Raw genomic sequence first — 17,420 nt, forward strand, 5'->3', positions numbered from 1 at the left:
GCAAATTTATAAATGTTGCAAATATTAGGGCCTGAGGGTCTGTTCCTCTAAATGAAAGACACCAGGAGTTAGTATAGTAGTTGACTCCAGGCATGTACAAGCTGTGTTAGCTTGAGTATTTTTTTTCAGTTTCTGTCCCCTGGTATTCTCGGATGTAAAATGGAAGAATCCAATGACATCTGCTTCGAAAGGTTGCTGTGAAGATTAAATGAATTAATACGTGCATAAGGCTTAGAATAGTGCCTGGCACAAAGGGCATGCTTAAAAGTATTAGCTGTTTCTTCTTCTCATCATCCAGAAAGTGGCACAATGCTCAGTACGTTGCAGGCACTCCATAGATGTATTTGTGCGACCCATGTACATTGTCCGTATGAAATTGGTAGTACAGTTTCCTATAAGGGTGATACTGCCTGGAAGTGTTGCAAACTGATGACTATTTGAATTTAAAAGAAATGCCCACTAAGGCCAGGGATTTGGCTCAGTGGTTCCGCCGCCTGCCTGGCAAGCACAAAGTTCCGAGTTCGATCTCAGTCCCCCTCCCCCCAAAAAAGTGCCTATTGATTTCTTTGTCATGCAAGTTGCTAGCATTAATGCTATAAAGCATATCGTTTGGTCAAGATCATCATTATTTAAAAATAGGAAACAACGTAAATGAAAGTCTCCTTTTTCTCGCTACAAAAGAGAACATGATGTATATAAACGGGAGTCCGAAAGAGCAGGTAGCAGATAGGGGGACATTTGGGTGGGTGCCAGGTAATAGAATAATTTTGACATCAGATTGCATGGTTTGGATTTCTTTGTGCTGTCACTAATTTTTGAGCAGCAGCTGGATGCCTTGGGAAGGTTAAACTAGAGCAACTGCGAAAAGCAGGTTGAGAGGGTGGCTTCGGCTTGGCTTGATACAGGGTTTAGTAATGTCATCGGTGGCTCTGCATGAAGCACAGACAAAAGAGAAATGGTCTCCTGAAGAGAAGAACTGGTATGCGCTTCAGTCAAGGTGCATGACCTTAAATTAATTAAGAAACATCTAGCAGATTAGTAAAACACAGTTCTGCTTGTGTCTATGTATATTTGACATAGAGGACATTGATGGGTCTCCAGTTTCTTCAGGCTTTCCAACACAGAGGAACGCAGTGGGTGACCCTCCAAGCCTTTCCCCCTTGGCCTGGTGCTGCATCCTTGACCCTTCTGTTCTATGGCTGCCATCTTCTTGGGCTGAGCAACAGCTGGATGCTGGTTTTCCAACATGCAGATGGCCACAAATGGACTCTCCTACCTCTGATTCTGTAAGCCCCTCACACAATTATACACATATTGCTTCTATTGATTCTGTTCCTCTGGAGAACTTTAAGAGAAATGGAGAAGCTTCACTTCTGGGCAACATTTTCTTATATTGCATTGGCCTGAGTTCAGTCATATTCCTGTCCCTTGACTAATCATCATGCCCAGGGTTTGGAGCTGCTGTTTTAGATTTTTGTCACTTAGATCCTACAATCAGAATGGGAAACAGAACAATTTCAATCAAATTCCATTCTAGTGCTTCAATACTTTGTGTTTAGATGGATGAAAGGAATGATGTATTAGGAAATTTACTGTAAATTTTAAATGGTAACCCATATGGTTTAGTCCTTATGGCTTAAATGCAAATTAAAAAAAATACAACTATTTTTCTCCTTTTATAAGGAGGACATAAAATCCCCCAACAATCATCCTTTAAATAGATGGTTCCTACCAATGTAATTACTCTCTCCAACAGTTTTATCTCCCAAGGAAAAAGCACCTCCACCACCACCACCACCACCACCCAAAACCCCGAATCCTTCTTAGTCCTAATCTTTCTCACCCTTCCTTTTTTCCTCCCTCCCTCCCTTCCTTTGTTCTATTAATAATTACACAAGCTGGAATGGCAAGGCAAGACTTCCTTAGAAGGGAGGGGAAAGGAAAACATTAAGAACAGTTACACTAAAATTCTTGTTCATAAGTACACAGAGAAAAAAAATGAAAAACTTTTATACATCAATAAGTTATTCTCATAATATTTGAAAATCATGATTAAATTTTCCTTTGTGGTACTGAGGACTGCATCCAGAGCCTATGCATTGAGTTATATCCCCGGTCCTTTCTAATTTTACTTTTGTTTGTTTGTTTTTGAGACAGGGTCTTATAAATTGCTAAATTTCCTGGGCTGTGTTTGAACTGCTATCCTCCTGCCTCATCCTGCCGGGATGCTGGGATTATAGGCATGCACAACCACATTTAGATATGATTAATTCTTGTTCTTTAGTACATAACTACTTTTGTTTCCACAGCTGTTCATGTTCTTCCTTTGTACACGTTTCAGACTTTGCCTGAAAGCTTATTTCTCCCTTCATGCCTACTTGGTGGCTTTGTCTGCTTTCAAGCTTCAGTCCCCAAGAAATCTTCCTAATATCAGCCACTCTCCCTCACACACCTTTATGTACTTTGATTACCATTTGCCTTGTACATTTCTAGTAAATTGTGACTTTTATTTTTTGTTTCGTGTCTCTTAACTCTACTGCTCACTGACCTATGGGAGATGAGGAACTAATTTTGTATACCCTACACATAGCAGGTATTCCAAAAATCCTTAGTAAGTGAACAAGTCAGTGGGTGAATAGAGTGAAAACAAAATTCCCTTTTGCATATGGGTTGGAGCTGTCAGCACTACAGCCTTCTGGAGATTTAAAAATTCATTTTGAAAATACTAGACTAGAGTTTAAAAGTCTCCAAAGAAACAACTCATCGGCTATTTACCCATCACTGTATAAGGGATTTACTTATGTGGTTATGATGTGTGACAGGTCTGCAGTTGGCAGGCTGGACATGTAGGAAAGCTGATGGGTAGGTCCAGTCTGAGAGCCAGCTGGACCAAGAAGCAGAAAGAGCTGATGCTTCAACTCCAGCCTGAAGCAGAAAACAAAAATAAAACAAAGGCCAAAACCAACCAACCAAACCAACAAACAAAAACAGGGTCCTAAATGCAGTCAAGCTGACAAAATTCTTCCTTACACAGAATGTTTATTCTGGTCAGGCTTCAACAGACTGCACGAGGTCCACTCACATTAGGAAGAGCAATCTGCCTCCCTGGATGACTGATTCAAATGGTAATCATCCAGGAGCGCCTCCACGGACCCACCCAGAATAACATTTGAGCAAAAGTCCAAATACTGTGTCACACGGTCAAGTGGACATGTAAAATTAAACATCACAATGAACAAAGCCTACAGATAAAGACCTGAGAGCACCTCACAGAGGAGAGAGTCAAAACTATAACAATAGGGGTAGGGATGGAAGAAGAAGATGATATATAGTATTTAACAAGACAATAGAACAGTGGCATATGTCAATGAAGATGCTCATTTTAATGGTGAGTGATTGAATTATCTGATTTTTGTCACTACAGGACTAAATTGTTCTAACTATTCCAACTGTATTATGTCTCACTATTAAATACATTTTATATTGATCTATTTGCACAAATTGAAATCCTTGTTGCTTTTAGTGTCAAAATTCCATGTAACCTACCATAAGTAATTGACTGCAAGAATAATGGCTATTTTCTATTCTCTCAAATGAAAGCATTTCCTTATATTGTCAGTTAATCAAGCAACTATTCCTTTGGTGCCTGAAATTATCCATACCCTTTAACTTGGTAAGTTTTCCTAGTGCCTTAAAAATATTCATTATATTTTTCTAGTTCTATCAGCCAGCTCTGATACCTTCCCTTTATCCTGTTTGCTTTGCCCATACCTCCTTTTGTGTATATCCATCTGTCTAAACTGCAGTCACCATTAAGAATAAAAACTAAGTCATTCAGAAATACATCATCTTAAAAAAATAGGGGTAGGGATTTTGCTCAGTAGTTGAGTATGTACTTAGCATGCAGGAATCCCTGAGATCAATTGCTAGCCTGCTTCCCTCCTCAAAAACAAACAAACAAAAAGCAAAACACAAAAACTCTAACTTGGCCAAGGCCAAGAGAGAATGGCTGTAAAGCAGTGGCTGAATTATTTAGAATTTGTATCTAAAGCAAATGAGGAAAGGGAGTCAATGTTCTCATCCTGAGTGGTAACATTGAGCTGTTTGATTTTGAAGGTCCTTTCAGTTCTCAAACTTCTATTCTCACTTTGGAGTTTTGAGACTAGGAAAATGGGAACATTGAGAGAAATGGATTATGTAAGAAGGTTTTGGAAGGGAATGAAGTTTTATAATTTACCAGTTGCATTGAAACTTCTTATGTGTTAAGATTTTTAACTCTATACATTTTGTCCAAGAGATGTTATTGGCATTCTACAAGACAGGCTTTTATTGTATTGTTGGGCAGGCTCATTTATAATTAATTTCTCTTCTTCAGTTAGAACTATCGATAAAGGATATAAAGAAGAACTGGTCCAAGAACTATGAGGAAATCATAGACTATATGGGTTTATGGAAGCTGGAAGAAATAAATCAAGAAGGAAGGAAAGTCAGAAAAGTTCTTTGCAAAAGACAGGTGCAGGATGATGAGGTTTGGGAGAAGGCCATTGAATTTGTGAAGAAGGATATTCAGAGCAGTTTCAGCCAAGGCTGGAAGTTATGGGAAGCTCAGCAAAAATTTGGTCCCAATTTATCTGCTATTGTGACATAGGGTAGATGTAATAATCAGGGTATTTAAATTTTTAAAAAATCTCTGGGCAGTTTAAGGACATGAGCAGCAAAGATAGAGGACACGGGTGAGGGGGCCATTTCTGATGACTTGGAGTTGAAGTCTTTAAGGAGTGGAGTTTGTCAGAAAGACAGCATCGAAATACCCAACCATGGAAAGCTGTTTAAGAAAGGAGACAAAGTCAGAAAATGAGAAACAGATTTAGGGCAGGTCTTTCAAGCCATGTTCCTTGGAGCCTTGGATCAGTGAGTCAGAGAAAGGGCAAACCCACATGTGATGCTCTTGAACCCTCTCCGTTAAACATCCCTAAGCTTTGCTGTACATGAAGGATCCTGTGGAATGGCTTCTGTTTACACCCAGCCCCCTCCCCCTCCTTTTCCACTCTGCTCTGGGGCCTGGGAGGCTGACCTACGTGGCCACTTCAGTGGAATGTTTCTCCTGTTTCTGTTGGAATTTGGCCCCCCGAGAGCACTAGTGTGAGCCTGAAGGGAAGGTGTCATTTCTGACTCCTTCCCATGGATTGTCTTGGTTTTTCCCCTTTGTGGCATAGAGATGGTAATAGTGCCCAGCTTTCTCAGCCCTTGCAATTTCTGTATAACTTTCAATGCCTTTGAAATTGCACCCATAAATTATTCAGTATTTACTTTACTTCCTTAAATTACCCAAGTTGAATGGTCTGTCTGGACTTTGTCTAACTCAAATTCTATGTAAGATTTCATTTTTTTTTAAGTCACTACTAAGAAAATTGTCAAAATCAGTAAACTAAGACAAGTTTGCTAAACTATGTAAAGAGCCAGATGATACATATTTTTGGTTTTGTGAGTCACACAGTTGCTGTTACCCCCACTCTGCTTCCTACTTGTGACAAAGCAGCCATAGAAAATAAGTGAATGAGTGTGGCCATATTTCAATAAAATTTTGTTGATAGCTATTGCCTGATGGGCCATAGCTTATTGACCTCAGATCTAGGGTGAGCAGTTTCCCTAGCATCTATGAGAATGGCTCCTAGCTTTGAACAGTTTTGCCCACTAGAGGATATTTGGCAATGTCTGAAGACACTTTTGGTTGTCCTGGCTGGATGAGGGGTACTACTGGCTCCTGGGGTGGAGACCAACGATGCAGCTGAATGGCCCACAATGTACAGGATGGTCTCCTACATCAGTGGGTCATCTAGGATCGGGGATTTAGCTCAGTGGTGCTGTGCCCGCCTCACAAATGCATAGTCCTGAATTTGATCCCTGGTACCAAAACCAACAAAACAAAAACCCAGTGGGTTATCTGCTCCAAATATCATTAATGCTGAGGGTGGGAAAGGCTGATCCTGAAGCTGTTATGCCAGTTATCAGGTTTTGACTTTTTTATTGCTGTCACTGTGGCTTTGTGAAAGGAATCACAGAATTAATTTTACAGCTGTTAAGGGCCATTAGGAGCTGAGTTTATTTTTGGTTCTAATTTTAAAATTGTTTTAGAATAATGATCTTAGAAAAGTGAGATGATTTGTGTTTATTGGGAAATGCGCTATTTTCCTCAGTGATTTTTTTCAGTCCTCAAATTGTTACTTCTATTAATTCACTTTAAATCGCTCTTTTTCCCTTCTTAAGTATTTTTCAGTGGGTAATGAACATGTTCATGCCTGTTTTAGCAAAGGGATTTTTGGTTAGACTGCTGAAGCTACATCTTCTTGGATTTTCTCGGCTTGTTGGTTAAAATGATGGATTATTTGGGCAAAGGATTAGATTTGGTTCACTGGAATGAACAGGAGGAATATGGCTCGAGTGTGTGGGTGGCGGCTGCTGTGAGAATGGGAATAGAGAACTTGAAGGAAAGAATACTGAAAAGAATGTTTGGTAGGAATGAGAGGGCTAGTGTGTAAAAGTGGGATTAATGGCAGTCTCAGGAGTTAGCAGAGGATGGGGACATTTTATTGTTGGAGAGAAGGAGAAAGAATGACCTCTGGGAAAATAAGTTGTTACAGAGGCAGGTTGGAGAATGTGCCCCTGAGCTAGTCTTACTGATTGTATTCTTTGACTCTCATTTCAGAAAAGGAAGGAGAGGAAGGGATGATTACTCTGAAGTGGGCTGTTGTACTCCGAGTTTTAAATGAACCTATATATTATCTTAAAACTACTGAACCAGTGCAAAACTGCAACATTAGTATTCCCTGAATGGACCTGATAATTCTTTTTGACTAATATCCTTGTTTAATGTCAGGGGATCATTTAACTCTGCCCCCCATCATTAATTAAAGGACAATTTGAAGAGCAAGGACACAGGAAGTAAGTGTCTAGATGACATCATAATTTTGATCAACGGAACAGACTGACGGTGGCCTTGAACTTTTGAAAATTACTTATTTTACTGCAATGAAAACTATTAAGTTTAAAGGTCCGTAAAGATGAGGCAAACAGTCATAAAGGCCTTTTTAGATTTCATACACAGTGTGCTGCATGGCTTTAATTGCTGTCAGTTAAATATGATGATGTTAAAGCAAGAACATATACTGGCAACAATCAAATCATCAACTGGTTAATGATGGAGAACAATCTTGAGAACAGTGAATGCAATATTTCTTGTAGGAAATTTATGATTCATTTTTGCAGGGTCTTCAAAAGGAAATATTTTGGCTGTAGCATACTGCAGTGGGAAACAACTTTATACCTAGAAAACTTCCCAAAATTATTTTTGGGATTCATTTTTGGTAATGGGCACCTTTATCATAGTTAACTTCTATACTGATCATCTTTGAAAGATCATTCTGGAAAAATTCCAGACCTGATTGCCAATGAAAGAAGTATAATTAAAATGTTTACAAAATTTGATTTAAATGTTAAATGAAAATTACAGCAGACTTAGCCAGTGTATTCAGTATACAGTCTAATCTTAATTCTAGCTAATACTTATTAATTCCTATGGATCAAACAGTGTACTAAACAATTTACATGGACTACTATTATAATTCTTCTTATAAACCAGAACTGTGCATGATTATTAACATCACTATTTGATAGATGAAGAAAACTGAGACAGATAGACGAAAGAAACCGAGACACGCAGAGTTTATGTAATTGGCTCAAAGTCACTAAGTGATGTTTTTAGAATTTGAATGAAACAATTTAATTCCAGAGTCTATTCTTAACCACTCTTTTATACAGTTTTACTTTTCTGTAACTTTTTGTGGTGCTCATGAGAGGATGATTTTTAAGCTTTCTGGTAAATTGGATCTTAATAACTCAGGTAATAAATCTTGTCTAGTTGTGTGATGGAACTTATATCTATAAAATGAGGGTTTGTACTTACTGATTTCCAACATATTTCTTTGCTCTAGTGTGATTCCACGATAGTGTGTGGGGCTTTGGTTTACTTGTGTCATCGTTCTTTTACCATGCCTCTCAAGGAATGACATCTTTTTGGCATTAATCTGGAATAGTTACTTCCCAGATTCACAGGATAATTTCCCCATCCTTCTCTTTGCTTTGACCCTATCATTTGACGCTTGGTGACAGAACCAGAAACTCTCCAGGACCGGGGAAGAATATTGCTTGACTCCTTCCACTGGTCACGTATGGGATGTTTTGCAAGCATAAAAAATTTACAGAATTTTAGGATTGTAAAGCATCCTTGTAATGAGCTAATGTAACCTCCTTATGTTTCATGTGAGAAATCTGGAACCCAGACAGGTTCAACGACAGGTACAAATTCACAGCAGAGCTGAATTATAATGATCTCATTTGAGATCTCGTGGGTCTCCTGCTCTGCCATCATAGCTTCAGATCATAAAAAAACACCAGACTGATTTAGTCTTGGTGGTGTGGTGGAATAGAAAGGTCTCACTGTGAATCTTAGTTTTACTATGTGTTAAACAGTAATCTAAAAGGAATATCCACATATACATACATACATATCAAATGGAACATTATAGCTTATATAGTTGAGCCTGTGCTGGTACTGAATACTATGCATTTAATTGTTGAAATCCAATAGGAATAGAGCTAGGGACAACCTAATTTTTTTTTTTTCTTTATTGGGGGCTGTACCAGGATCAAACTTGGGACCTTGTGCTTGCAAGACAGGTGGTGGCACCAATGAGCTAAATCCCCAGCCCAGGACAGCCTAATTTTTAATTGAAGGGTTTGTCGAAAGCAAAGGGCAGATAGTGGAGTTTTCCACAGTAATTTGAGTAGAGCAAAGGAGTGGGAGAATCAGTCATTACAATAATGCAAGAGGAGAGGTGAATCCAGTTCTAAAGATCCTCCTTCCCCTCTCCCCACTGTGGTCCTTGTACCCACCCCTCAGTCAGTGCTGTGTTCACAATGAAGGAACTGGCCTCTAAAGACACATTACCCATCAACCCAAGTCAGTATCGTCAACTTGAATGTTACCATTGTAACTCTATTTGTGCTGTTTGTAAAATTATTTAGTCAAGGAAGGACTGTTATTGTAGAGTGTTTGTATCTCACTTTATAGTACACATTTTAGCAAAATTAAGTAAAATGTTAAATATTTTTTTCTTCAGTAGCTATTTATACATTTTCTTCGGGGTCCGGAAAATGCATATATATTCTAGTGTGTAGTCTCTTTTTAAATGATAGAGATTTTCTCAAACCCTCCTATGGTGGCAGTTGTAAGCTTTATTTATTTATTTTGGAGGGGGGTACTAGGGAATGAACCCAGGGCCTTCAGCTCCAGCTTTTGTTTAACTTTTTATTTTGAGACAAAGTCTAACTAAGTCACTAAGTTGCTGAGGCTGGGCTCAAAATTACTATCCTCTTGCCTCAGCCTTCCAGAGTGCTGTGATTACAAGTGTGCACCACCATGCCCAGAAGCTGCAAGCTTTAAGTATATTAACTGAAAAAAAATACCAACTGGTAAAAGATCACTGTGAATTCACAATGCTTCAAAATAATTTGTATTTTATTCACCACACAGGAATTTCCATACACTTAAAAAGATAACACCTGCAAACACGAAAATAATTATACGCAAGGGTAGTCACTGCAACATGATTTTTAAAAGCAAAAGACTGAAAACGATCCCCAGTCCACCAATCAAGATTGCTTGAACCCATGATGCTGATGGCAGAAGGAATGAGGTCTATTTCTGCATCCTGCCGGGGGTCGTCTCCAGGAATAGAGCGAGAGCAAGACTGTGAAAAGCTGAATAGAGTTACTGTGTATTCCAAAAAGGTGGTTGTTTGTTTTAAGTGTTTACCTCCAGGGCTACGGAGAGAACATGATGTAGACAGGGATAAGGGCATGACTTCTTAGAGTGTGCTATTTTAGTACATTTGAGTTGGAAACCAGTGTTTTCCATCGTTTAAAACTGAACTAAATAGAAAGGTAGAATAAAAAATAACAATTTCTGAAAACAAAGTCAATATAAATGCAACCTAATTGTGAGGTGGGTTGGTAGCATAAGCACACAGAGGGAATTATTTTAAGTGACATTATCACATAGTGAGTTGGCTGCACATTCCTCGTGAGATACAAACAAAGGTAAAAGAATTGAAACAGCCAGGTGTGGTGGCGCACGCCTGTAATCCCAGTACTCGGGAGGCTGAGGCAGGAGGACTGCTGTGAGTTTGAGACCAGTCTGGGCTACATAGTGGCTTCCAGGTCAGTCTCAACTACTTAGTGAGATCCTGTCTCAAAAAACAACAACAACAAACAAAACAAAACAAAACAAAAAAAGAACTGAAACAATCTCAATAGTTTTTAATAATCACATTCTTAACAATAATATTGTTATTTTTTTCTGAAACTATTACATGCATAATACACACATTAACATTATGTGTGTGTGTGTCTTATGTTTATGTTTTATCCTAACATGTGGATGTCTAGGTAGGTACCAGGATAACGTACAAACATGATTCTCTTGATGTCATTAGGGACCAAGATTTTTGAACTAAAAAGATATAGAAATATTAAATTTCAATGTTAGTAAAAACTTCGTGGCAGCTTAGCAACTCAGGAAGACCCTGTCTTACTGAAGATGTATCTTGGTGTGAAGGCCCTGGGTTTAATCCTCAGGACTGCCAAACAAATAAACGAATAAAAAACTGGAAGTATTACTGAGAACTCAGAATGACTTTTATTTTAATAAATGCTCTAGTTCAGTTTCCTAAAGAGCTAGCAGCACAGTGGTAGCAATAGCCAAAAGCAACCCCTGTGCCTGGCTGGTGCTCTCCCAACTCCACTTTTCACACAAAGGAATGAGGGCTTACTAGAGCACGGGCTGCTTTCAGATGCGGAGTGAGTGTGCCAGAAGGTGCAGGAAACATTTACCTCGCTGGAAGGTAGAGAAGCAACAAGAAGGCTGGAGAGATTTTATCGGTGGAATTCAAGAGCACCATGTAGAGGCTTCCATCATTCAGAGATGGAATAATTCTTCATTAATTAATTCTTCAAATAATTGGCCTTCAAATAATGAACTACTAGAAACAACTGGCTCTAGTTTGCACCTCGAATGTCCTACAGCCTGTGGTGTCATGAGAGGTGGGAGAAGCGCTAGATGGGAGGAAATTAGGCGTGCGTGGGCTGGTGGCCTTGAAAGAGGATATTGGGACCCAGCTCCTTCCCGTGTCTCTGTTTCCCAGCTGCCATCGGGTGAACAGGGCTCTTCCACCTGAATTCCTGCTATGATGTAGGGTGTGCCGGCCCAAAGCAGCAGGGCCAAGTGACTATCGCCCGAAGTCTTGCAACCGTGAGCCCAAATAAACCTTTTCTTTTTTTCCTTTTTATTTTGTTTTATTGTTGCCGTTGTACTGGGATCAAATCCAGGGCCTTCACCTTGAGCTACATATATCCCAGATCTTTTTTTTTTTTCCGTCTCTTTCCTCAGCCTCTTGAAGTTCTGGGATTACAAACATGTACTGTCATACCTGGCTTCTTTCTTCTTCAAAAGTAAATTATCTCAGCTATTTTATCACAGCAATAGAAAACTGATTAGCATGTAACCTATTGAAAAATAGCAGTATGTTTTTATAAGAATACCATTTAAACCATGTAAAAAAGAAGATTCTGATTTAGAAACAACGTTTACAATATATTATTAAGTAAAAAGTGTCAAAATATACATACAATATATTGAAATTTTAAAAACATACTTATAAACATGCATAGAAAGAAGGCGGGATGAGCATATATTGAAATAGGAATAGTCATTGTATCTGTAGCATGATTTTTATCTTCTCTTTATTTTCTAATTTTCTATACCTAACATATAATTTCATGTTTATAATACAAAATATACTGTTAACCTTTATAAGTGGAAAAAGTGGTAATACACAAAAGATATATTATTTTTCCGATTATAGACAATACTTCTGCCTCTTTTCAAAGATTCAGTATCCCTGGTCAGAAACTTCTGATCTAGTTCAACTTTCTAAATTTTAAAGTCACCAAAATAAATGAGGCGAGTTGTCCAAGACTATCTTTACCAAGCCCCCCCAAAAAAGGGCCAAGGTAGAAAATATACCTGGTTATATTTTTAAAATTAGATTTGTGTTCTTTTGACGTTAACTCGGATACTCCATCTATGTGTGTATAGCTTTGTAGTTAATTTCTTTTCTTTTTTTTTTTGGTATTGGGAATCAAACTTGGGTCCTTGTGCTTGAGGCAGGTATGCACTGTGAAATTGCTACAGTAGTGTTACATTTTATGAATTTTACCACAATGAAAAATAAAGTTCCCAAGTTTAGCCCATTTGGGAAGATGATATGAAGAAAAATGGGGAGGTACTGGCATGATGGAAGTCAAAGGGAGATAGATACAGAGAGAGAGAGAGAGAGAGAGAGAGAGAGAGAGAGAGAGAGAGAGAGAAATAGGAGAGATATAAATAGGGGTAGGGGAATCTTTTTCAAATAGATAATGGAAAAAGAGAAGGATAGGGAGGGAGGGAGGGAGAACAGGCCTTCTGGCTCTGAGTTTGAGTTGTAATTTTCTTTGGTTAATCCATTTTTCATACGTTCTTAGCACAATTTCAATTTCTAATTCAGTTCATCTGTGATTTATGCATGAGTCATAAACAGTATGCCTGCTAAGTCAAATGTATCCTGGTTAGATTAGTTTTTTACCCCCAATAAAATGTTTGTTTTCTATCGGTTTATTTTCTCACTTTGTCTTTGGGTGGGATGTACTCTCTTCAATTTTGTGTGTACCTCGGATCCCTCTTATTTTATATTATTCCTGCTTCATTAATTTGATACTTATCTAGCCCATGAAAGTGTTTGTATCATGGAAGTTCCCTGATTTCTAATCAACTTCTATATTCACAGAACAATGCTGAATAGAGTTGACTCCAAATGCTCCATGAACTCTCATGAGTGTAAATTGTTTGCTGTAATACAGGCAGGATAAACACTTAAACGACAATATACAAAGATCATACACCGCCAGATTCTTTTCCACTTCTACTCATTGCATTAAGATTCTGTCGCAGTGAAAGTAGTTAAAGAAGATGAACACTGTTTGTTAAAAAGCTAGAAAGAAATACCATCAAATCTGTAACTAATAGTGATCATGGCATACTACTTTATTGTAATGTGCTTTTAGCTTGGGCATGAGGAGTATATTTACATCCATAATGAAAATAACTTCGGTGAAATGAAAAACATACGTTCCTGGATTCTTACAATTTATTGGCAACACTCGGGAAATGAAGCTACTATTTATTGACCCTCCTCTAGGTTTTACATGTGTTATTACTGATCCTCACAACCCCCTGCAAATTAGTGTATAAGAGGAGAATCTTGTTATTTGTGAGGGAACATCTTGAACATTTCCCAAGTCCTCAGTCTTAAATATGTGGATGTGACATTTGGCTGACTGAATTGTATTTCTGTTAAGAATTGATGTTGCTTGTGGATTTTCTCATGCCACATTTATAAAAAATTCCTCCTACTAGAACTTCAGTTTTATATTGGCTTTCATAGCTATTTAATAAACAAACTCACTAAAGTCCCTTCACAGGAAGACTACACAGGAAGTGAGTAGAGTATGAGAGTTGGCAGATCTGGGTGGTCGGCTCAAAGCGCTCATCTCTAATGACTTTTTCCTGACACATCAACCTCCTACCACTGGCCAGCTTGTATTTCTGCTTCATATGGTGCTGGGGTCAGCATAAATTGACACAGGGTTTGTGAGGAAAAAGTTTTACTATAAATCTGAATTTTAAAAAAGATTTGAAACTTTTAACTCGACGACTTCCTACGAGAAATAATCATATGATAGTCACAAACAATTATGTGAATATTAATCATTTTAGTTACAACATAAAAATCTACAAGGTGGCAGCTAACAGTTTATTTGTCTCTGAGCTCCAAATGCACCTTTCTTGTTCCCACTTAGTATCACCAGAGCTGGATTCTATAAATGTTTTTCTTTGCCAACTGGGCGGATATTCAGCTTTATCAACTGAGGGCACTGGAATGACCTTGTTCTGGCTGTACCTTCTGACTGTCTGTCCTGACCATCATCTGCTTCCACCTGTCCACACCCTCCAGCAATGGCGAGCTGCTTCTGCAGCCAGCCTGGCCCAGCCACCTAGGCCCACCCAGCAAGGGAAGATCGCTCCTTCAAGCCAGTTTCTACTACCCATGCCCACCCATCGTGCTGCCCGTGTGTACTCTCAGTTATCGCCTTTGCTACTTCTGGCTACTTGGAGTACCTACTATTCTTTGAAGAGGTTTGAATTTTATCCAGGGTGGGAAGGCTTCTTTTATACCTCATTTGTCCCTCTTGTTCAGCCCAGAAGTAGTAGCTGTTTGTTGTAGTCAGGGTCTTGGCAAGGGAATACATTTACTACAGAACACATGGTTTTCTAGGATTAATTTATGCCCCAAAAGTCGAATGCAGAGGAGATGAACTGCACACTAGGGGCCAAAATAATCCAGCTGAGGGCCTGGATCCCTGCAATGTCCCACACAAGTCCAGCTAAAGGCTTGGAGTCCAAGGCAATGTCCTCTACAAGTCCAGCCAGTGCCTAGAGCCCACAGCAATGTCTCATGCTTGTTTGTATTGAGGATCTGCACCTGGAAGGCCCAAAGGTCAGTGGTGGAAGCCAGAAAACCTCTACTGGTGAGGTGAGGTGAGAAGAAGGATTTGTGCCACCAAGCTAAGGGATCCACATTCGTGCCAGAGCTTCCCCGATAAAAACAGTAGCAATTCTCAGAGACAGAGAGGCCCTGAGTTCTTCCTCCAATGAGAACAGCCTAGATCCCATCAGGAAAACTATCCGCAGCAAGCTCCTCCTAGAAAGTCAATAAGCTAAGATCTTCCCCTCCAGATCTCTTTGGTAACAATGGCCTTTGGTTACAATCTTCGGGTGGCTCTTCCACACACAGACCATGCTGATTCAGTTCAGCTGGGTGTTACAAGTTGACCATTAGTCAATCCACCACACTGTTCTTCTAGCTTGTGACACCTAAGCCCCTTTGAGTCCTCTTTTAGTAGTTAACATTTTATTCAGTACTGATTTTCTTCTGTTCAAATAAGTTTTTCTCCCACTTGAACCCTGTATGATACAGATATTGATTAAATAAATGAGGATTCATCCATATATTGCTGTAATATGGTCTATTGCGTGTTTGGTGACATGACCCAGATTCTTGAAAGAGTTTATTTGCCTTCTCCTTTTTTTTTGGGGGGGGTCATAGTTATTGTAGTAGTGGTTGTTTATTTTTAGTATCTTTGGACCCAGAAATTCCAAGAGGTTCAGGTTATCCTCTGGATTTTAGACTGGATTGCTTTTGTAGAGTAACCCCAAGTCATTAAGGAAGTTATGGCCTATCACCTCTACCAAAAGAGTAAATTTTTTGTTTGCTGATTGACTTGGCATGAAGGAAAGCAAAATAAATAGTAACTTCACTATGCAGGTTTATGGGGGATATTAATGTGTTTTTTGGTAGAGATGTCACCCTTCTTTCAAACAATAAGACCCTTAATCCAAGAAAATCTGATCATTTAAGGACAAATAATGAAAAGCTGGGTGATTTCTAGTTTTAGTTCTTTGATGAAACTCCATACTTATTTTCATACTGGTTTACTGAATTTGGCTATTAATTCTAGGAGACTTTTAGTGGACTTTTTTTTAGGGGGGTCTTCTATGTAGAGAATCATGGCATCTTCAAATATTGATAATTTGACTTCTTGCTTTTGTATATGTATCATTTTAATTTCTTTTTCTTGATGAACTGCTCTTACTAATGTTTTGATATTATGTTTAACAGGAGTAGAGATAGTGGATATCCTTTATTTTTTCCTAATTTCAGATGCATAACTTTCAGTTTTCCCCTGTTTAATATGGTGTTGGCAGTAAGTAGGTCATAAATGGCATTTATAAGATTGAGATAAGGTCCTTCTGTACCAGTTTTCTTCAGTCTTTAAAAAGTCATGAATTGATGTTGTATTTTGGCAAAGGCTTTTCCTTTATCTATTGATATGATCATGTGATTTTTGTTTTTGTTTTTGTTTATGTGATGAATTACATTTACTGATTTGCATATATTGAACCATCTTTGCATTCCCTGGGATGAAGCCTATTTGGTCATGATGTATAATCTTTTTGATGATTCACTGCATTTTATTTGCCAATATCTTGTTGAGGATTTTTGCATTTATATTTCTTAAAGAAATTGGTCTATAATTCTCTTTTTTGGTGAGGTCCTTGTCTATTTTTGAAATTAGGATAACACTAGCTTCCAGGAGTGATTTTGGGGGGTATTCTTTTTCTTTAAATTTCATTAAAGAGCTTAAGGAGTATTGATGCTAAATCTTCCCTGAAGTTTTTATAGAATTCACCCATGGCTGCATCTGGACCAGGGCTTTTCTTAGTTGGCAGAATTTTTTTTACAATTCCATTGCTTGTTATTGGATTATTCAAAGTTTTTAATATGCTTGGTTAATGTTTAGTAATTCATATGTTTCTAGGAATCTATCAATTTCTTCTAAATTCTCCATTTTATTGGCATACAGGTTTGTAAAATATTTGTTAATAATCCTTTTGATGTTGGCAATGTCCATTCTGATTTCATCTTTTTCATTTCTAATTGAATTAATTCATTTGGATCTTTTCATTACTTTTTTTTTAGTTATAATTATATGAATTTGTCTTAATTTTTTGAAGAACCAACTCTTTGATTCACTGATTTTTTTGTATTGATTTTTGGTCTCAGTTTCATTGATTTCTGTTCTCATCTTTATAATTTCCTTCCTTGTACTAGCTTTGGATTTGTATTGTTCTTGTTTTTATATGACCTTGAGGTGTATCACTAGGTTATTTATTTGAGCTTGCTCTATTTTTGTGCTGTGGGCATTCACAGCTGCACATTTCTCTCTTAGCTCTGTTTTCATTGTGTCCCATAATTTCTGGGATTTTGCACTTCTATTATCATTTAGTTCTAGGAACTGTCTTTTTTCTTCCTTGATTTATTCTGTAATCCATTATTTATTTAAAAGTGTATTGTTTAGTTTCAAAGCATTTGTGTAATGTTTGTGTTTTCTTTTGTTGTTGATTTGTAGTTTCATTGCACAATGATCTGATAATATCCATGTTATAATTTCAATTCTTTTACAATTACTTAGGCTTGCTTTATTGGTTAGTATGTAGTGTATTTCATGAACTGCTAAAAAGAATATACATTCTTTTATTTGGTGAAACACTAGATATCCATTAGGTCTATTTGTTCAAAGATTTTGTTCAACTCTGACATTTCTTTTTTTTTTTTTTTTTTTTTTTTTTTTTTTTTTTTTTTTTT

General features: G+C 37.9%; 1 protein-coding gene across 2 annotated transcripts in view; it reads left to right on the plus strand.

The window, feature by feature from the left end:
• Positions 1-3,315: 3,315 nt before the first annotated feature.
• Positions 3,316-17,420, plus strand: part of Tmc1 (transmembrane channel like 1) — a 164,910-nt gene continuing 150,805 nt past the window's right edge. For both annotated transcript variants that reach the window (XM_010638451.2, XM_010638452.2), the window contains exon 1: positions 3,316-3,388. In XM_010638451.2, coding sequence (XP_010636753.1) covers positions 3,362-3,388 — 27 coding nt within the window. In that variant the 5' untranslated portion in view covers positions 3,316-3,361. The remainder of the gene's footprint in view (positions 3,389-17,420) is intronic.

This window comes from Fukomys damarensis, unplaced genomic scaffold (genome assembly GCF_012274545.1).
Source record: "Fukomys damarensis isolate Sample0158 unplaced genomic scaffold, DMR_v1.0_HiC HiC_scaffold_31, whole genome shotgun sequence".
Classification (NCBI taxonomy): Eukaryota; Metazoa; Chordata; class Mammalia; order Rodentia; family Bathyergidae; genus Fukomys; species Fukomys damarensis.